The sequence below is a fragment of the Gracilinanus agilis genome, chromosome 2, assembly GCF_016433145.1.
Source record: "Gracilinanus agilis isolate LMUSP501 chromosome 2, AgileGrace, whole genome shotgun sequence".
Taxonomy (NCBI): domain Eukaryota; kingdom Metazoa; phylum Chordata; class Mammalia; order Didelphimorphia; family Didelphidae; genus Gracilinanus; species Gracilinanus agilis.
In genome coordinates, this window is record NC_058131.1 from 354,490,901 (window position 1) to 354,510,491 (window position 19,591).

Sequence of the window (19,591 nt, forward strand, 5' to 3'; positions counted from 1 at the left end):
CCAGTCTGTCAAATTCTGAATTACTGTCTAATCAACCTCCCCCTCTGTTGAGAGGAAGGCACACATCTACCACTTCTCAGCCCCTTCCCTCCCAGACAGAAGGATCCATGGCTACTTATGCACTTTGTTATAAAACATTTAATGTTAACCTACAATACAATGTAAACTTTATGAAAAAAATTTTAAGTACACTAGATTTATTCAGTAAATGACCACATAACTATTCAGGTGCAGTATAAGTAGGGTCATTAAATCCTTTTCAGGATAGGTTTCCCATTGCTGCATTCCTCACAAGTCTTTAATTTTTTAAAAAAGGTGTAAAGTGGGGCCCCTTGTTTGAGCACAAGATGGCAACACTCCATTCCATCAATTCTGCATTCAGGGATTTCAATCCCTGCTTGGTCACTTTCTGCAGCTCTTTCTTGGGCCTTGGCACCATTTGCAATTTTCATAATGACTGCTCAGTTGAGAAAGTTCCAAGTTCTTTTTAGGGATTCTTGGATTTGTTGGGTTTTGTTTTTAAAGATCCTCCGCTGTCATCGCATACATTTCTGACCAGGGTCAAACAAGGGGAAGAGAAAGGAAAATCTGTTGCAGATATTCTGCAAATACAAAAGGAAAGGCTTGGAGGGCTGAATGTGAGGTCGCATAAATCCAAGAGACTCCAATTCAGGTATCTTTGCTTGGTCATGTCCCCATGATGGTTCAGCAGAATGTGCAACCTCAAAATTGGGAGTACTTTAGACCTGAATTGAACTTCATTTTCCCCCCTCAGCTGCCAACTGCGACTCTTGTAAACAACTGCTCAAAGATCCCAGAGATTACATGGATATTGTTCAGCATTCTCTTGTAGGGTTTCATTGAACATCCCACCCACCCCCGTACCCTGAGTTCCACTTTGGTAATATTATATTGGCATCAAGTGCAAAACTCAAGGAAAGGAGACAGTACCTAGAGACAGTAGAACAAGAGTTGACTTCAATTAGAGGCTGAGAAAAGGAAGGAGAATGGGGTTCAGGTAATCTTAAGCCAAAAGCAAAACAGATAAGTGTTCCCCAAATTAGTGACTCTAAAGATCCTAGTCTCCAACCCAATCCCCTTCACCCAATCACACAATTATCAAAAAGTAAGAGACAGGAGGGGAGCATTCTAAACCAAGTCAGAGGTTTAATTATTAAAGAAATGGAAAAAAATGACTGAAAAGATGAGATTAAATGGGTTCCATCTCTGCAAAATAATAATCCTCTGAAAAACAGACTTTTTGAAGGTGTTTACGAACCTTCCACGTCCTTCTGAGAGGATACCTGTGTATTCCAAGCAGAGAGATAGGCTCAGGATTAAACTGAAAATTATCTCCTATCTAGTCTGACAATAACAGACTTCATACAGGGTTGAATGAATAACTTGGCTTGTGTTTTTAAAATCACTCTTAAAGAGTTTTTAAAATATATTTGCTCGTGGTTTTTTTCTTTTAATCCAGTCCTGAAAGAGTAGGAAACTAGGCTAGAAAGTAATGCAAATCGAGGGGAAATTTTTAACTTTACCAGAGTTGATGTATCAGATATAGTTGCATATGTCAAAGTGAATGAAAAAATTCACAGAACTCCTGGTGTCTATTCAGTGGTCCCGCACTCTGCCCCCACTTGGTGACATCCCTGATGAGAGGGATGAATTGAACACTGATAATATGGAGCATAAAATAGCTGCCCTTAAATTAAATAAGAGATGCAGCCTCTGGAGTCTGTAGGTCCAACAAATTAAGTTCTATCTTGATCTGAATACCTTGGCCCCATAGCATGTTGGGGCCTGCAGTCTTAGTAGGTTGCATCTCTACTCCCAGTAGCAATCAGTTTCACTACAGAACATTTCAGGTTACCCATCAGCTCATACTGGTCTCAAAGCCCTAAATTGGATTCTATCAACTCAGGCCTGGACTAGAGCTTCAGGTATGTAATCCACAGCCTATCTCTAGTCCAAGGGCCCTATGACTTCAACACAACATTCAAGGGACAAAAATAAAATTTCTTGCCTCAAGCAAGCATCTACAGGAGAAACATACATGCCTTCCACTTCAGGCATCTCATTCCTGCCCAGGTTCCCTTCAAGGCCTTTATTTCTTTTGTACTTAAAAAAAAAAAATTAAAGTTACACTGCAGCACACATACACACAAACAGGGTAACTCCTGTTTCTCTGAAGGCTCAACCCTGTATCCGGAAATCTCTAGGGAGAAAGGAGTAGAGTAGAGAATGGAGCAGGATGAAGTAGGAGTAAGGATTCCTATACTAGGAATGGGAAAGGAAAGCTAACATCCTTTGGTTCAGACCCCAAATTAATCATCTGATTGAGACCTCTGAAAAAGCTACACTCGTGTGTACGTGCTGTGGTGTGACATAGATCCTGAGTGGGCTTCAGAGTTCACCCACTGATTCACACTCAACAGTGTATACATGGAAATGGGCTCTAAGTACAAGAACGTAGACTTACAACAGCCACTCTGGAGAGCTGCAGGGGACAAGAGTGGGCATCAACACAAACCAACCCACAGAGCCTTTATTACACTATAGGCTGAGAAGCCCAGGACAAGAATTTATCTGGTAAAAATTGGCTCTTTAGCAAATAAAAATCAAGGGAAAAAAAATGTCAGCCCCATTCCTTTGGTCATTACAAAGCAACGAAAAAAAAAATATTTGTATATTGTGGGAAACTGAAGAAACACCTCTATCTGTCCTCTTCCCTCAATCTCCTCTCCATAGAGGCAAGAGGAGCAATTCTTCAATAGACATTGGGGATATAGTTGGTTGTTGGTGGTTTTATTATTTTTCTATAAAAGCTATAAAGAATGAGAACTGGTGAGGGAGGGTCCCATCCCACCAAAAGGATAATGGGTCAATCAGAAGAGACATTCTCTTTTGTATCTCTCCCTGTGAATGGAAAGCAGGGGCTTGGTACACAGGCAGAAGGGAGGCAGTGGGATTGTAGAACAGACGCACTTGCTGTTTCCCTCTCTCATGAACCACACATAGGTCGTGGTTGATACAGGCAGCATGGTTTCTGATCCCCAGTCCCCCCCACCCCTGCCCTCTTAGGATGCAGCAGTCTTTTAAAAAAAATATTGTATTATAATAATAATATGAATTTCTCTTTTTTTCATTTTGTTTTCTTTTGGGGATAGAGGGGGCAGGGCTGAGGGCAAAAGCGTCAATCGTCTGTGAGGTCCTGAACAAAAAGCACTTCCGTCTGGCTGAGTCCAGCCTCCTGCAGCGTGGGGGGGTTGGGCCACTCCTCTGAGGGAAGGCAGGGCAGCACCCGGCGGGGGAAGTTGGCCTCAATCTGAAACTTCTCAGGGCTTTCCTTCAAGGAGAACAAGAAGTCATGGATTACCTGCAATAGTTACACAGAAAAAAGGAGGGAGATGAGAGAGAAGCACAGATTACTTTCTTACATTTATTCAAGAGAACACATAGCAAACGTCTACTTATTACTCTGAAATAAAAAGGTCTGCAGTTATGATTTCAAAATATGAAACATCCTCAGGACTCAGGGTCCTAACCATGACCATAACATGACTCTAGACACCAAGTCTTTTAGGCAGCTTTACAGTTAATTTACCAAGGTGATCAATTCAGAATATGACCATTTTTTACATAAAAGCTGAAAGTAAAATACTACTCTCCTGATAGCTGTTCTCAATATATTATTTGGATTTACATACTGAAAATAGGTATGGAAAAGTCTCATAGAAGGATGAAAAGTATAATTGAAGCCCCAGTGATTCATTTTGAAAGATTTTGATTAAAAGAATCCAGTGTTAGTGGTCCTTGTATGGAAAATGTTAAAATATGAACAAGTTGAGTATGCACCGCTACTAGCCTTCATCCCCATTTCCTTAGGCTGCACAAATCCAGACGCGAAAACACAAAAATATGCCAACTCTTATCTGAACTCTAAGCTCATAATTTTTCTAATAACTTTTACTCACATCTATATATAGTATTATGGTTTTGTAAAGCACTTTCCTCAGTAATCCCATGAGGTAGACAGTCTAAAGATCTCCACTTTCCAGATGAAGAAAGTTAAGCCTTGAGATTAACAGTTTTTCAAGGTTACCCATCTGTGAACCAACAACAGAATTCAGGCCTAGTGGCTCCAATGTCAATACTTTATTATGCTAGGCTATCTTGTCAATGAAGAACCAAAGGCAAATGTCAGGAGCAGGTATTTATTTTTACTTAATGCTAAAGATTTCAGATATACCATTCATTAATTTCTCCAAACCTTTTGGGATTTTGTTTTGTTCCATTTTTTGCCTATATCTTCCCCAGAATAATAATTATTATTGTAGTTCTTAAGAATGTCAGCTAAAGTAGTGTTACTCCTACTCTGCAGATAAAGGAACTGAAAGAAGTGAATGGATATTCAGCTAGTAATTTTTGGTGTAGAGGTTCAAATCCACATCCCAGCCTCTAAATCCAGGATTCTTTCACCCATACCATATACTGTTCTATACTGGAAAGAAGTTCCATAAGACTACTTTGTCTGCTGTATTTAAGTAAGTCTTCCCTTTAGCTTTCTTCTCTCAAATTTGAAGCTTAGCATCCCACAATTTAGTAACAAATCTACATTTGTATTCCTCTTAGTCATTATCATTATTACATAGACTTTTATAATACTTACACTTTCCTTCTCTTTTCAAGAAGTATTGCTCTTTAATCTGTACTCAAGTGTCAGCTTCTATACAACCTTGATCATTTTGGACATCTTATGTGTGTCTATTACCTATTTCTATCAAAGTCTTAAAGTGCAGAAATTAGATATGCTTACAGTATTCCAGATACTAACACGATCTTTTTGTTTTTGTACAAAGGGAGGACAAGGTTTTCTTTCTAATTTTCCTAATAATGATACCAAGATATGATGGTTTTCTATCTTCAGTATCAAACGTATTTAAGGAAGGTTCCTGTAATCCGTTTCTGGTTTAAAATTGAGAACTCAAAAGAGTAATTTAGTTTATAGTTTGGATTATTTTTCCCCCAAAACCATTTGCCTAAACTAATGGTCTTCTTGCACCCCTTTTTCTGCCCACAGACTTTTAAGCTTAATAATAGCCTTTCCAACATTTCATCCCTATAGACTTGGCTTTCATTATCCTTTAAAGTTTAGCATATACAAGGCATTCTTGAAGTTGTCACCATGTATTTCCTTTCATATTACAGAAGAATATGAAATTGTTCTGTCTAGTCAGCTTAGGCAAGAATTGAAAATGAGACAAAATGTAATGGGGAGAGGGGACGCTTTTGCCATAAGTAGAGAAAAAAAAATGTGTTGATATATTGAAGCTAAAGGTAAATATGAAGAGTCAAAGAGTAGAGTCTTCATGCCAACGGAGCTAGTATGAGTTCGGGTTTATAAGATGGGTTGAGTATTAGATTCCTTTGACAGGGGAAACTGGGCAACAAGATATAGAAGTATTAGGAAAGATGAAGAAAATCAAATTAAACAGGATCGACAATTTGCAACTGCTCAAGTGGGCTTCTGTAGATTGCTCTTGTACAAAATCTTTAAAACGCCCACACTACTGGATGCCAGAATCCACACACTCTTCTTTCCCTGACTAAAGTTTTCTCTTGATTTGCCCATACTTTTTGAGGCATTGCTCGAAGAATATCCATACCAATATTAGCACAGGAAGAGAGTGTTTCCAAGAGTGTCAGGTCAATAACCTTTCTTTGACTTTTCAGTCAATGAAGTACTAGAGTTAGCCCCAGTGGCTTTGAAAGTTCAGGATCTGTCATACAACTCTTCCTGGTTCATCTATTTTGGCCAGTAATTGCAGATAAGCTGATGGGGTAAATGTTCATATCTAGGTGTAGAAGGAGGCAATCAGCACCAATTGAAACAGATCATTCATGGATAAAGGATGAGGTTGAGTCTTGTAGAATGAAAAGCTATTAGGTTTACCGTGTTGCTGATGACAGAAGACCTACTAGTATAATGCTTTCAATGGGAAAGTGGACAGAACAGAACATAGGATCACTTAATGAATCTGAAAGTTCACTTAGTTATATCCCTACATTTTTATAGATAAGGAAACTGAGGCAGAGAGGTTAAGTGACTTGATCAAGATCACATGAATTAAGTGGTAGAGCTAGATCTAAAAAAAAAAAAAAGTTTAATTTCAACTCTAATGCACTTCTCACTATACCTTGCCATGATTTTTGTTTCGCAATTTTCAATCAGGACAGTTTATTTAGGAGAACGATACAGGATCCTTGTCTGATTGTAGGAAGTTTTAGCTGCTTGAAGAGTAGCTTAAAATAGCACCTATGTTATATCTAGTTTGGTGAGGTAGTAGAGTTCAGCATGGGGTCATTATTTAAGGTATAGGTCTAAGAGGAGGGAAAACCTGGGAGTTTGTAAAAGCTGTGGTTTGCAGGGAATTTGGTGTTGACTGAATGTAAAGCTTGAAGCACTAGAATCTGACCTTGTAGTGCAGAGCAGCAGGGTGAGTTTTATATTCTGATGGTATGATAATACAGCAATTAAGTCATTTCTCTAGTGTACAATTAGTATATCTGGCTGGACCCAACTAAGAGTGATATGCTATAGAAAAGAGGAATCTTTAACTTCACAGTAGTAAAGAATACAATCTAGAATATAAAATGAAAGGAGAAACCAGTTTGAAAATAATGTAAGAAGGCAGGCCATGGCACCCAACAAAATTCAGGGGAAAAAAGCAAAATAGGTAGGCTGGCTCTCTCAATGGTTAAGAAGGGCTCAGAAAAAAGGATAAAAAGGATTAAAAGGATTTGGGTTTTTTTTGGGGGGGGGGGTGCATAATTTACTGTAGTAGGGTAGCACTCTACATATGGGAGATATTATTATTATTATCATGATATTATTGATTAATAACAATTCATTTCTATACCACTTTAAGTTTGCAAGACACTTTCTATGAAATACTATGGAAAAGTAATACAAGTATTGATTTCCTACTTTGCAGGTAAAGAAACAAGTTTAGAGGGATGAAATGACTTATTTAAAGTCACACAGTTAAGTTTCAGACCTGGGAAATGAGCCCAGGGCTTCTGACTACAAGTCCCATTCTCTCTACAATATCATGCTGCCTCTTCCTCCCTTGGTAAATAAAAGAGGATGTTTTAGAGTAAATGGGGAATTGATATGGTCCCATAAACAGCTTGGGGATCTTGCCTATAGGATCTTGGCCTAGGAGAAAACCTCTGACACCTACACATAGTAGTGAGCATGTTGGAACTGTAGCAACCAAGAAACAGAAGTGTTCATCATGTGCAAGATTTTAAACACCACTATCTGGCTGAAATTGCTTTCTCCAAGTTCAGCAATGGTAGTTCATCTCCCTTGATTAAGATGTAAGCTCTGGGGGGCAGCTGGGTAGCTCAGTGGAGTGAGAGTCAGGCCTTGAGACAGGAGGTCCTAGGTTCAAACCCGGCCTCAAGCCACTTCCCAGCTGTGTGACCCTGGGCAAGTCACTTGACCCCCATTGCCCACCCTTACCAATCTTCTACCTATGAGACAATACACCGAAGTAAAAGGGTTTAAAAAAAAAAAAAAAAAAAGATGTAAGCTCTGGAAGGCAGGCAACAACTCATTTTTGTTTCATCAGTGCCCTGCATGATATTGGCATACAGAAACACTTAATAAACACTTGTTTGGTTGAAACCTGGGACCACAATCCTTTTGGTCACTTAGGTTTAGCACTTTATTCTTTGGTTTTGTTTCCCTCAACTCTGGTATTTAATTAACTGCCAAATTGTGATTTTCCCTACCTCTACAGCTCGTATTGCATACATTTCCTTTCCTCTACTCATACAATCTTTGCCCTAATTTAGGTTCTCATCACCTTTCCTCTGGACTATTACAACAGCCTTCTAAGGGCTCTCCACAAAATTGCTAAATTGCAAGCCCCAAAATACAGATCCATGTCACCACTTCTAGCAGTGTCATGACCTCAGTAATCAAGCACCTAAGACAACTCAGCTCTGGCTACAGAAAGGTACTTCAGTAGCCCTCAGGCTTCTATAAATACACACTTCTACATGACTTGGGAGGAAGCATGGACAGAAGTATTTTTTCATGTGGATTTATGACCATAGAGTATGTGAAGTCTGGTCATTTTGATTTGACAAATATCCTTTAAATGCTTACCATGTCTAAGACTCTGGACACTAAAGATAAAAAGAAGCACCTTCCCTCAAGGTGCTTACACATTCTACTGGGATATATTGCATGCACACAAGGAATAAATTTAGAGTAATTTCAAAGGAGAGAATGCTACTAACTAGAGAGATTAGGTAAGGTCTTCACTAGAAGATGATACTAAAGCAGTCTTATGAAGGAAGCTAGGGATTTTACAAGGTAAAAAGTGAAGAAAGAATGTGTTTTAGACATAGGAGATTACTTAGCGTGAAACCATGGAGACGAGATAGAATTTCATGAATTAGAAGTAGCTAGCTAGCAGGCCAATTTGTAATTAAATAAACTAAGTAAGATAGGGTGTATATTGTGGAGAAACTGTATATGCCAATTAAGAATTTTGTATTTTCCTTAAAAGTAATAAGGAACCAGTGGGGAGAATGATGCAACTGGGGAAGATGGTTCAAGGCGTGAGAGCAAGTATGGCTAGAGCCCTAAGGAGGGGGTCAACAGGCAGTACAGGAGGGTCTTAGATGGAAGGTGTCAGCATATGACAAAGAGGAAGGAAAGAAAAAAGCCAAACCAGGATACCAACCTTCAGCCTCTTTTCAATTCCTTAATCATGAAATGTATTTTCTAGCATTTTTCATCATTGTTCCCTGTATTCATCTTTACAATGTAGTCAACTAGGATCAAAGGACTGCAAATGTTAAACTGGTTTAGAGAACCTCATTTAGTTCTTCAAAGATTTGGTCCTTTTCATTATTAACAATTATTCTCATATTGACATTTTTACTTATATTCATTCTGAACAATCAAAGCAAGGTGACTATGTCAGGAAATTATGTGTTTTGGTTTTGGGTGCACAATTAAACCCAAACTCATCATCGTCTTTATTTGCCTTATCAAGAACCTGTGAGCCATCTTCCCACTAAGATGCAACATTTTCCTAGTTCTTTAATGGACAAAGATCTCACATTCAGAATGCCAAGAGAAATAAAAATTTAACATGCAGTTTAAAAACTATGATTCTAAGCAACTTGAGCTTCATTTTCTATGCTTCTATGAACTTAACTAGATTGGTCCTTGAACACCTAGCTAATGCAGCCTATTGCTAGAAACACACTTGAAAACTTTCCCCTAAAAGAAGAAAGTCTGAGCTCTGCTAACAGTTTTCAAAAAGCCCAGGGTCACATCTAAGTTATGTATGATGAAGCATCTCATATGAAGGATTATGATTCTTTTTTTTCCCCCCAAATATAGCAGTTTGGGATACATAAACTTGTTAAAAGTTTTTTGACTTACTAACCTCGATTAGGTATCGATTGTCCACTTAAACAATTTTACGGATTAGGCAGGCATGAGTTTTTCTTGGGAGAAATCAATCCAGTACCTAGCCCCTGACCCCAATAGGTTATGTTTGTTTAACAAATGTTCTGTAATCTTACTCTTTTTTAATAGTTTTATCTAGTGTGTCCAACTTAGCAATAAGACTCAATGGTCTGCAGTTCAGGGTCCCTGAACCATTCTCAAGAATAGAGGTTCCCACCAGTAATCCACAAGTGCATAAAATAGTGCCCATTTGCAGTAAAAAGGCTTTATTTTCTGACCAAGAGTTCTAATTTCACTCTTAAGTTCCTTCAAAATTCTCAGACACGTTCCCAATGAAATGTTAGCCTAGGGTAGTGGAAAGGATTTGGAGACAGGTCTGGGTCCTTGTCTCCACTTACTACTTACTGTTGTCTGTGAAGCACAAATCACACCTCTGGAGTTTTAGCCTCATTTGTGAAAAGTTGCACTAGATTAGATCTAAGGTACTTTGCAGCTCTTATTCTTATCATTGTGGTAGATTCTATCTATACTGCTAACAATTAAAATAGAATTGTACATAAGTAACTGAATCATAAACTACTGGAGATGGAATAGATCTTAATGAACAACTAGTTCATTAAGAGTTAAGGTGTGTGTGTGTGGGGGGGTCATCCAATAATGTTCATAACCCTAGAGTTATATTTTATTCTTCCTTCTTCCTCATCTCTCATATCCACAATCAGGTTATTAGGTCTCTTCAAATTCAATTCAGAACCACATGCCAAACTCACTCCCTTGTCTACTCCAACCACCACTGTCCTAAAAGAGACTGGCCCTCTCATTACTACTTGGATTGCCTCCTTTATCGGCCCTAGCCACCTCCTAATCATACACAATTTATATTACTATCACACTAATTCTTCTTGCATACAGAAACAGTCATATCATTCCTCTAGTTAAAAACACTCAATGGCTCTTTACTGGGCAAATTCAAAGTTCTTTTCCTGAGATTCAAAATCTTCCACAATTTGGTACAACTTTCTTTAGAGCTCCCCACCCAAAAAAGCTACAATAAATATCACTGGTTCCAGCCCAATGGAAATTTGCAATATGAACTCAAATAATGCAACCACTTCAGGGGAATCATGATTTACCTATAAGAATCTAGATGGATTCAGGTAAGGAAAATGAGACTCGGGCAAGTGAAATAGCTTATCACCATAGTCATTTCCCAATGACTCTGCCTTTCACTAACATAATCATCCCTTGAAGCAACTGAGTCAAGCAAAACAAATAAATATCCCAGTCATATCTGAAAACACACCATATTTTTGTTCTGGGCATAGAGACTACCATCTGTTTGTAGAGAAGAGAGGAGCATATTTTATCATTAGTATCTAAAAATGACAATTGAGCATTTTATTGATCAGAGAGCTGGTCTTCAATATTATTTCCTTTTATCTTGTAGATACTTTACCGACCTTATTAGACTTTATTATCTTTGTCTAATGAAATCTACTTATCCTTTAAATGCCAACTCAGATCTAAATAAATAAAGGGGAGGGTTTACTGCATTATTCTGAAAAGTTTTTACCTGGGACCCCGAAGGAGTCACTAAATAATATTTTGAGAATCACCGATCTATTCTAAATTCTTTGCCAAACAGGCAGATCCCATCCCCATTATTATTCTAGGCTATAACTGCTTGTTATATTCCTCAGTTCCTAGATTGTGAACTCTGTAAGGGCTGTGTCTAATAGAAATTTTACATATCCTCTAGTATTTAACAATGTTCTATACATAAAATGTTTAATGAATGAATAGGATATGAGAACAACTGACCACTTCCGATGGTTAATCCAGTTGTGGCTAGATTATGCCTACACAGGTTTATTTTTACTATAATTACTCTGTAATGTTAGTAAAACCCTCTCTTGTCTCAGATAAATAAAGGGAAGAAGGAACCATAATTGGTCCACACCCAACTCTGACCTGAACACTCTCACATCTGAAAATATCAAGCTATCCATGGGGTATACTAACTACTAATATGGCAAGGCAGGTAATTCCTACCACAAATGATTGCTCTTGAACTTTCTACTTGCCTTCCTTTGAAGACCTAACTGCTACCACATACTTTTTGATCCTGTGACACTGCGATTTCACAAGCAAGACACAACTTTGGACTCTGTATTTCTTTGGCTGAGCCTGGCAAGTAATAGGTGCTTAGCGACTGATTAGATTCCTTACCTAATATCACCCAGTATCATACCTTGTCATACTTTATCCATTATTTTGATACTGAATCACTTTCCCAAAACTCAGTTGTTCATTCCCATGTTCCTCTATAATCTACAAACCTACCCATCAATATTTCACTTCAAATCTGCCTGCTCCTTCTCATGTCCTCTCTAGAATATCTGCTCCATGACTAATAAACTTGCTTTCATCTTGAAGTTCTTTTTTCACTCCTTCCCATCTTTTGACTCTCACTGAGATCAGGGTTTCCTCCTGATCACACCAGACCCATTCCCAGTAGTAGTTACACTTTCATCATACCTCACTGGTTGTGGTAAGAGTAGAAATACTCCTTGCTCCTCATTGCCACTTCCAGACTCTCTCTTTAACTATCATCACTCAGCAACTCTACCTCCTTTTTTTCCCAATACACCTCTTTAGTGAACCAGTTCAATTTTCTGCCATCTACTACTTTGGAATCCCTTGCTCCATTATCAGATTGATAATCCCAATACCTAGATTACTCACATAGTCTATCATCTCCTTTACTTCAGGGTTGAACAGTGTTGAAGAAATAAAGCTAGCAAATATCAACTGGGCCCCCATTTTAGCAAGATGGAATTCTCAAATCTTTCATGCCTCTGCCCTTTTTTCTCTAAGGACTTCATCTCACACCATGCAGAAAAAAATTAAGGGTACTCACCAAGAGCTCCCTTTTTTCTCTTCATCTCACATTTCTCTGCCATTGTCTTCTATCACATCTCCTCTACTCCCGCCTCTTGAAACAGTGACCCTTCTGTTTGCCAAGGCCAATCCCTTCACATGTAGTCTTACTCTCATGATCACTATCTTCACTTTATGGTGCTCCTAACACTACCTCTATTTTCTCTATCATCTTTCATCTCTATCCACTGGTTTCATCCCTGGTGTTTAAAACATGCTCAACTCCCAAATTCCTAAAAACAAGTTCACTATATCCTAATGTGTTCACTGGTTATTGTCCTGTATCTCATCTCCTTCTCAACTAAATTACTTGAAAAAGATGTTTATCCAGGCAGGGCGGCAGCACAGTGGCTAGAATACCAGATCTAGAGTCAGGACCTGGGTTCAACTCAGTGGCCAAGGTAATTTACCATGTCATTTTCCTGTGCTCAATAAACTCTAATGGCTATCCATTACAACAAGAACCAAATGGCTCTTCATAACTTTGCTTCTTCCTATTTTTTTTCCAATCTTCTTACATTCTATTGCTTTCTATACACCTACTTATAGTTCCTCATGCATGATAAGCCATTTCCTACCTCCAAACTCTCTCCCTTCTATACTCTAGGTCTTAGAACCTTCAGATTCCTTTAAGACTCAATGTAAGTACCCCCCTGCCCTACCTCCCAGAAGTTCTGGTCCCCCAACTCCTAGTGTCATCTCCTTTAAGAATGCATTTCAGGGGGCAGCTAGATGGCTCAGTGGATTGAGAGCCAGGCCTAGAGATGGGAAGTCCTAGGTTCAAATCTGGCCTCAGACACTTCCTAGCTATGTGACCCTGGGCAAGTCACTTAACCCCCATTGCCTAGCCCTATAACAAATAAAATTAATATAGAAGGATATATATAAAAAAAGATATTAGGGTTTAAAAAAAATCTAAAAAAAAAAAAAGAATGCATTTCAGTTACTTTGTATTCAGGGGCTATCTTTGCTTTATTTTTTTGGTATCTCCAGCACTTAGCACAGACTTAGTGCTTAATAAATGCCTTCTGGGTAACTGATTGCTATCACCATTGGTTTTAGAGAGGGAGTTCATAATTGTATTTACTTGAAATAAATATGATAATTTAAACCACTGCCCTGTAACTTGCCTAAGGACACACAAGTAAGTTAACAGAATGGAAATTTGAACCGTTGGCTCTATGTCCAGAGTTCTTTTCACTATATCAAACTATGTCTCGTTACAAAATACTTTTCAAATGCACTTTCCTTCCGTTCATTATAGAAGTCAACTTCTACAGATTTGCAGTATGGCAAAAACTAGCATGCACAGCTGATTTGTTGCTAAGTTTTACTAAACTATTTTTCACTTCTTTTAATATTTGCTTCTGTGTAGGACTGGGAAGGATATATTCAGAAACAAATGTGACATTATAAAAACAATATAAAGATAAAAAAAAAAACTTCTAAGATTTGTTTCCTGGGACTTCAAGCTCAAGAAATATAACAAATTCGAGTAAAAAGTGAGGAAAGGAAAAACAACTTGAAGATTATTCTACACCTGTAGATGGTCTACATGACTGGTTGTTGGCAAAAAGGACAGGGTTTGGGGTTTTTTTTGGCAGGCACTAAAGAAAGATCAAATGAGAGTTTCTCCTCTTAAAGACACTGATTCTAGAGACAAAATAAACCTTATCAAAAGAAACAGGCTAAAAAAAAAACAGAAGGTTTCATGGTGTGAGGGAACATCTAGTTAAGAGTAACCACTCCCAAATATTCACTTCCTGATAGCCCAAAGTTTCCTTTTTGATAGTGGTTTTAGTCAGGCCTATTATAGTCCTTTTGGATAGAATAGATAGAAGGTATTTTACCATGTTTCAACTTTGTGCATGATTCTAACAGTCTTTGCCTGCATTGTTATTGCCAGACTCTTAACTGTAACCATATCCCACATTTCCTCACTTTTTGTTAGTCAGGGTACTATGTGACACCTCCAAACAACTCTATTACCTTGAATGTCTACAAAAGCTTTCAAATCCAGATTTTTTATAAAATTTTTTAAATCCAAAATTCCCTACTGGTCCTTACTGTTAAAGATTGTGTAAAATGGAATCGTCTCTCTACTCTGGAATCATTGGGTAGCTTGAAAATGATCTTCACACTTTCAGGATCATCAGGGGGTGGCTCAGGTGGCAGGCATTCTGACTTCCGCTCCTTCTCCTCCTGTAGGTTCTAGAAAGAAAAAGGGCAAAGGTTAGTCCTCAATTAAAGGCCTTTTAATTAAATTAAAGGACTAAAAGAACCTGAACACATAGGCAGAAAAAATGAAGTGTTTCAGATTATTTTACCAAAAGTCACAACCATTTTTATATTCATTAGGTTACAGTCTAAATTTAGCTCTTATTTAATTACTGTGGAAGAATATAGCTCTAAGGTCTATACTGTGTTATAATATATTAAGAAATAATATTTTCAGTGTTTTGGTCTGAGATTCTGGTTTCATTTCAAAAGCCCTAGTTAGTCTTCTTCATATAGAAGACAATCATTTTCAGAGAAAAATATTAATTTCTTGAAACTAAGACTATGGAGTTTGTCTTATTTGTAATAACTAAACTAAGAGTGGCAATTTCTTTTTGATTAATCTAAAGAAACTTGTGTATTCACCTTTACCAACAACAAGGGAATCTTTGGAGAGAGTGGTTAAAGAGGAAGAGACTGGTTTCAGAAAGGTATTTTCTCCAAGGAGAGTATCACTACTGTCCTGTTTGACAAATTTATTTTTTTAAAAAACCAAGCTAAAATTAAGTTCCTTTGTTTTACTTTATTCTGAAATCTTGTCTTTTTTTTGACTACTAAAAAATATGAACTAAAATTGCTTGGGGGAAAAACAGAAATTTTATGAACAAAAATACAACACTTTTTATACATTAACAGTAGATCTAAATAATTACAAGATATTAATTACTCATGGGTAGGCTACAGTCAAAGCCAATATAATAAAAGTGACAATACTACCTAAATTAATTTACATATTCAATGCTATACCGATCAATCTACCAAATGACTACTTTTTAGAGCTATTAGAAAAATTATAAAACCTAATCTGGAAAAGCAAAAGGCTTAGAATATCAAGGGACTTAATGAAAAGGAAAAAAGAAAGAGAAGGAAGGGGGCCTAAGAAGCATCTAATCTCAAAGACAAAACAATTTGGTACTGAGTAAGAAATAGAGAGGTTGATAAATAGATATAGAAAAATAAATGAACACAGTAAACATGTTTCATAAACCCAAAGATCCTAGCTGTTGGGGCAACGACACACACTTTAGCAAAAACTGCTAGGAAAATTGGAAAGAAGTCTGATAGAAATCAGGATTAGATCAGCCTCTCAAAATGTATAGTAGGAAGCTAAAAATGATAGATACTGTACTGGTAAAAAACTGTAAACTGTAGGTATGCCCATCCAAAATGAAGGTGATGAGCACCCATCTATTGCACTTGCCACTGGCCCTATCTCCAACTTCCTTGGTAAGAGGAATGGTGCCCTCTGCTCAAAGATGAAAATTCTCACACTTGGTCATATCCTTCATATCCCAGTGATATGAACTGCTGTAGATCATAATCCAAACCCTATTTCTTCACCTCCCAACACTCAACTCCTTAACCCCTCCCCCATGACTCCCCCACCACCTTCCCATCACAAAGTTTCAACCTAACTCCCCTCAGCCCTTATTCTGTGCCCTCTGGAATGCCTGGCCTGCAACAGGTGTCTCCACTTCCTCTCCTCTCACTCTCTTAACCTCTTACAACAAACTTCTCTTCATCTTAAATCTATTCCTTCATCATTCCTTCTCTCTACTAGTTTTTACTGAAAACTGACACAGCCTGAATGACCCTTTCAGTACTGACTATACCTTCACTCATTCTCCTTGGCTCACTGATCAAGACGGGAGAGTTGGAATAATTCTTCCTTCCCATTGCCACTTCTAGGTTTTCTCCCATCCAATCTTCCATCACTAAGTTAACTTTTCTTCCTTTTAAGCTGCATTCTATCCATATAAATTCTCCAATCAAAATCCTAGGTGTTGTCTATAGACCTCCTGGTCACTTTCCTTCCTTCCTTCCTTAAAAAATAAATTCAGTACCTGGCTTATAATTTTCCCCTCCTCTCCAACTTGTACTCTGAAAGTAGGGAACTTTAACATATGTATTAATTCTAACTCAAATACTCTAACCAATCAATTCCTCAACCTACTCACATCCTATGAGCTACTCCTTTACCCATCTCAGCCGCAAAGATAATTGTACCTTTGATTACAAAAGTACCATATCTATGTTTAAATCTGAAATCCCCATACTAATACAAATCTATTGGCTTTTTACCTCTTCCTCTGCCTTCCCTTATAACACCCTACTCTTGTCTACACCATGACTTCTAATCTCCCTTGACCCCTCAATTTCTTTCCAGGCCATCTCCCCTGCACTAGCCACTCTCTCTTCTTTTCCCCATCTTGACAACTCCCTTAGTGAACTAATTCAACACTATACTGTCCTCTTTTCTTAAATGTCTCTTCTCTGGCATACTGCCAATCATACCCAATTAACTGTTCTCTCCCAAATTATTAATGATCTCTTAGTTGCTGAATCTAATGCCTTTTCCTCAATCCTCGGATCTCCTTGACACACTTCTCTTTAGGTTTTCAGGTTTACCTTTCTCTTTTGGTCCTCCTCTTACCTGACTGCTCCTTCTCTGTTGCCTTTGGTGATGCTTCAGATCATGCCCTCTAACTATAGGTGCCCTCTGGGTTCTGACCTGGGCCCCCCTTTCTCTTCTCTTTCTATACCACTTCACTTGGGAATCTCATTAGCTCCCATGGAATATTAATTAACATCTCTGAACTGATGATTCTTGAACCTACTTATCTGCTCACCTCTTCCATTTTCAACTGCCTCTCAGACATCCTGTACTGGATATCTAGCAGACACCTTAAACTCAATACACCAAAAACTGAACTCATCGTATCGCTTCCTCTCAACCTTCTCTATTACTATAGAGGGCAACATCATTCTCCCAGTCCCTTAGGCACTCAATTTAGGAGTGGTCCCAAATTTCTCATTACTTCTCACCTCTTTGCATCAAAGTTGTTACAGTATAGTTCATCTCTACAACTCATCTCATGTCTATGTTCCCTTCTCTCTGACTTTCTATTGTAGGCCCACATCACCTCCCACCTGGATCACTGCAAAAATGGAATGTTCTTCCTCCTATACTTTAACTACTGACCTCCCTGGCTTCCTTTTAAGACTCAATTAAAATCACATCTTTTACTAGGCTTGCTTGATTTTTTTTACTACTTTTACTTCTCCAATTCTTTCTAATTCTAGTAGATCCCTTCTTGTTAGTTATTTCCTTTTTATCCTGTATATAGCTCACTTTGTACATATTTGTTTGCGTGTTGTATCCAACATTAGATTATAAACTCCTTGAGGAAAGGGATTATCTTTTCTCTCTTTTTGTATCCCTAGCATTTAGGACAGAGGCTGACACATAAGAGGCACTCAATAGATGTTTACTGATTGACTGGTTGGAATATTATTATGATGTAAGAAATGATGAAGGAAATGGTTTAAGAAAATTCCAGGAAGACATTTATGAACTGACAGAAAGTGAACAAAACTGGGGTAGGGGGGCAGAGGGGGGGGGGAGGGGGACAGAGCCAAGCTGGTGGCTTAGTAGTAGTGAAAGCTAAAATCTTCTGACAATCCTTTCAAACCAATCTTTAAAAAGTGCCTCAAAACAGAAGGAGTCAAAAACCAGCAGTAAGACAGAGAGCACAAATTTTCATGGAATAAGGGGAAAGTAGAAATAAAACTGCACAAGGAGAAGTGTTAGGCGGATCACCCCCCAATCTACTTCACCAGGTTCAAAGTCTGGGCATAGCTCAACGTTGAGATCCCAGGACCCTGCCCACACATCAACAACAAAACACCCCACAACCACAGACCACCCCTGGAAGGCCCAGGCCCTATCACCACTCCTCAGTGAAGGTAGGAAATCCAAAGCACTTGGCCCTTTCAAGCCTGAGCTGCAGTGAAGAGCTAACTTGGATTGCTGAGTCCTACAAACCATCAGCAGAGGAGTCAGAATCAGCAGCTTTCAGAACTCTCAGTCCACAAGCTGCCCCCCTACCCCCCAAAAAAGGCTGGAAAAATGAGCAAACAGCAAAAGAAAAACCTAACCCTAGAAAATTTCTATGGAGACAAAGAGCAAGTAGTCAGTAGGGGGTGGTGAGATCCAAGCAACCACATGTAAAATTTCTAAGAAAAATGGGAATTGGTCTGATGCTAGAAGAAGACAAAAAGGAATTTAAAAATCAAATAAGACAGGTCAAAAAAATGAGAAAAAGAAATGAAAGTAATGCAAAAAGAAAATAACAGCTTAAAAGGCAAAACTGGTCAACTGAAAAAAGATGCACAAAAATCCAATGAAGAAAAGAGCTCAAAAAAAAAACCCCAAAAACAAAATAGGTCTACTGGAAAGAGGCCAAAAAAATCCAATGAAGAGTTCATGAAAAGTAGAATGAACCAAAGGGAAAAGGAGGATCAAAAGGACCTGTTAGAAATTCATTTTGTAAAAATTAGAATTGGACAAAAAAAAGCTAACGACTTCACAAGAAATAAAAAAAAAAAAAATCAAAAGAATGGGGAGGGTGGGGTGGGGGGGGGGGGGAATGACCTGAACAGATCCAGGAAAGACAATTTAAGAATGCTTGGACTACCTGAAAATCATGACAAAAAAAAGGAAAAAAAAAAAAAAAAAGCCCAGACACATCAAATTACAAGAAATCATCAAAGAAAAATACCCTGATATTCTAAAATACAATTCAAAAGAATCCACTGTGTAAAGGGAACCCCTTCCTCCCAGAGTAATGAACTTTCTTCTTGTCCAACTCATCCCATTAGCATGGCTGGAACACTCCAAACAGAGGTCATAGGTTAAGAGACCTAGAAACATGACCTGGAACTAAGGGGTTACGGAGCCTGGATCAGAGAGACTTTGATTGGTTCCTGAGATGTGACAGACCAGCTCAGAAAGACAGGAAGTGATGTGGAGAAAAGGGCTATAAAAAGTGAGACCCAAGAGGAGATCAAGGTCCTTGCCTTGGTCCT

The 19,591-nt window shown here is 38.2% G+C and overlaps 1 protein-coding gene across 1 annotated transcript in view; it reads right to left on the bottom strand.

The window, feature by feature from the left end:
* Window positions 1-2,438: 2,438 nt before the first annotated feature.
* Window positions 2,439-19,591, bottom strand: part of FAF2 (Fas associated factor family member 2) — a 76,502-nt gene continuing 59,349 nt past the window's right edge. Inside the window, exons 10-11 of the mRNA XM_044664427.1 lie at window positions 14,513-14,656; window positions 2,439-3,382 (exon numbers count right to left, since the gene is read on the bottom strand). Of these exons, the coding sequence (XP_044520362.1) occupies window positions 3,200-3,382; window positions 14,513-14,656 (327 nt within the window). The 3' untranslated portion in view covers window positions 2,439-3,199. The remainder of the gene's footprint in view (window positions 3,383-14,512; window positions 14,657-19,591) is intronic.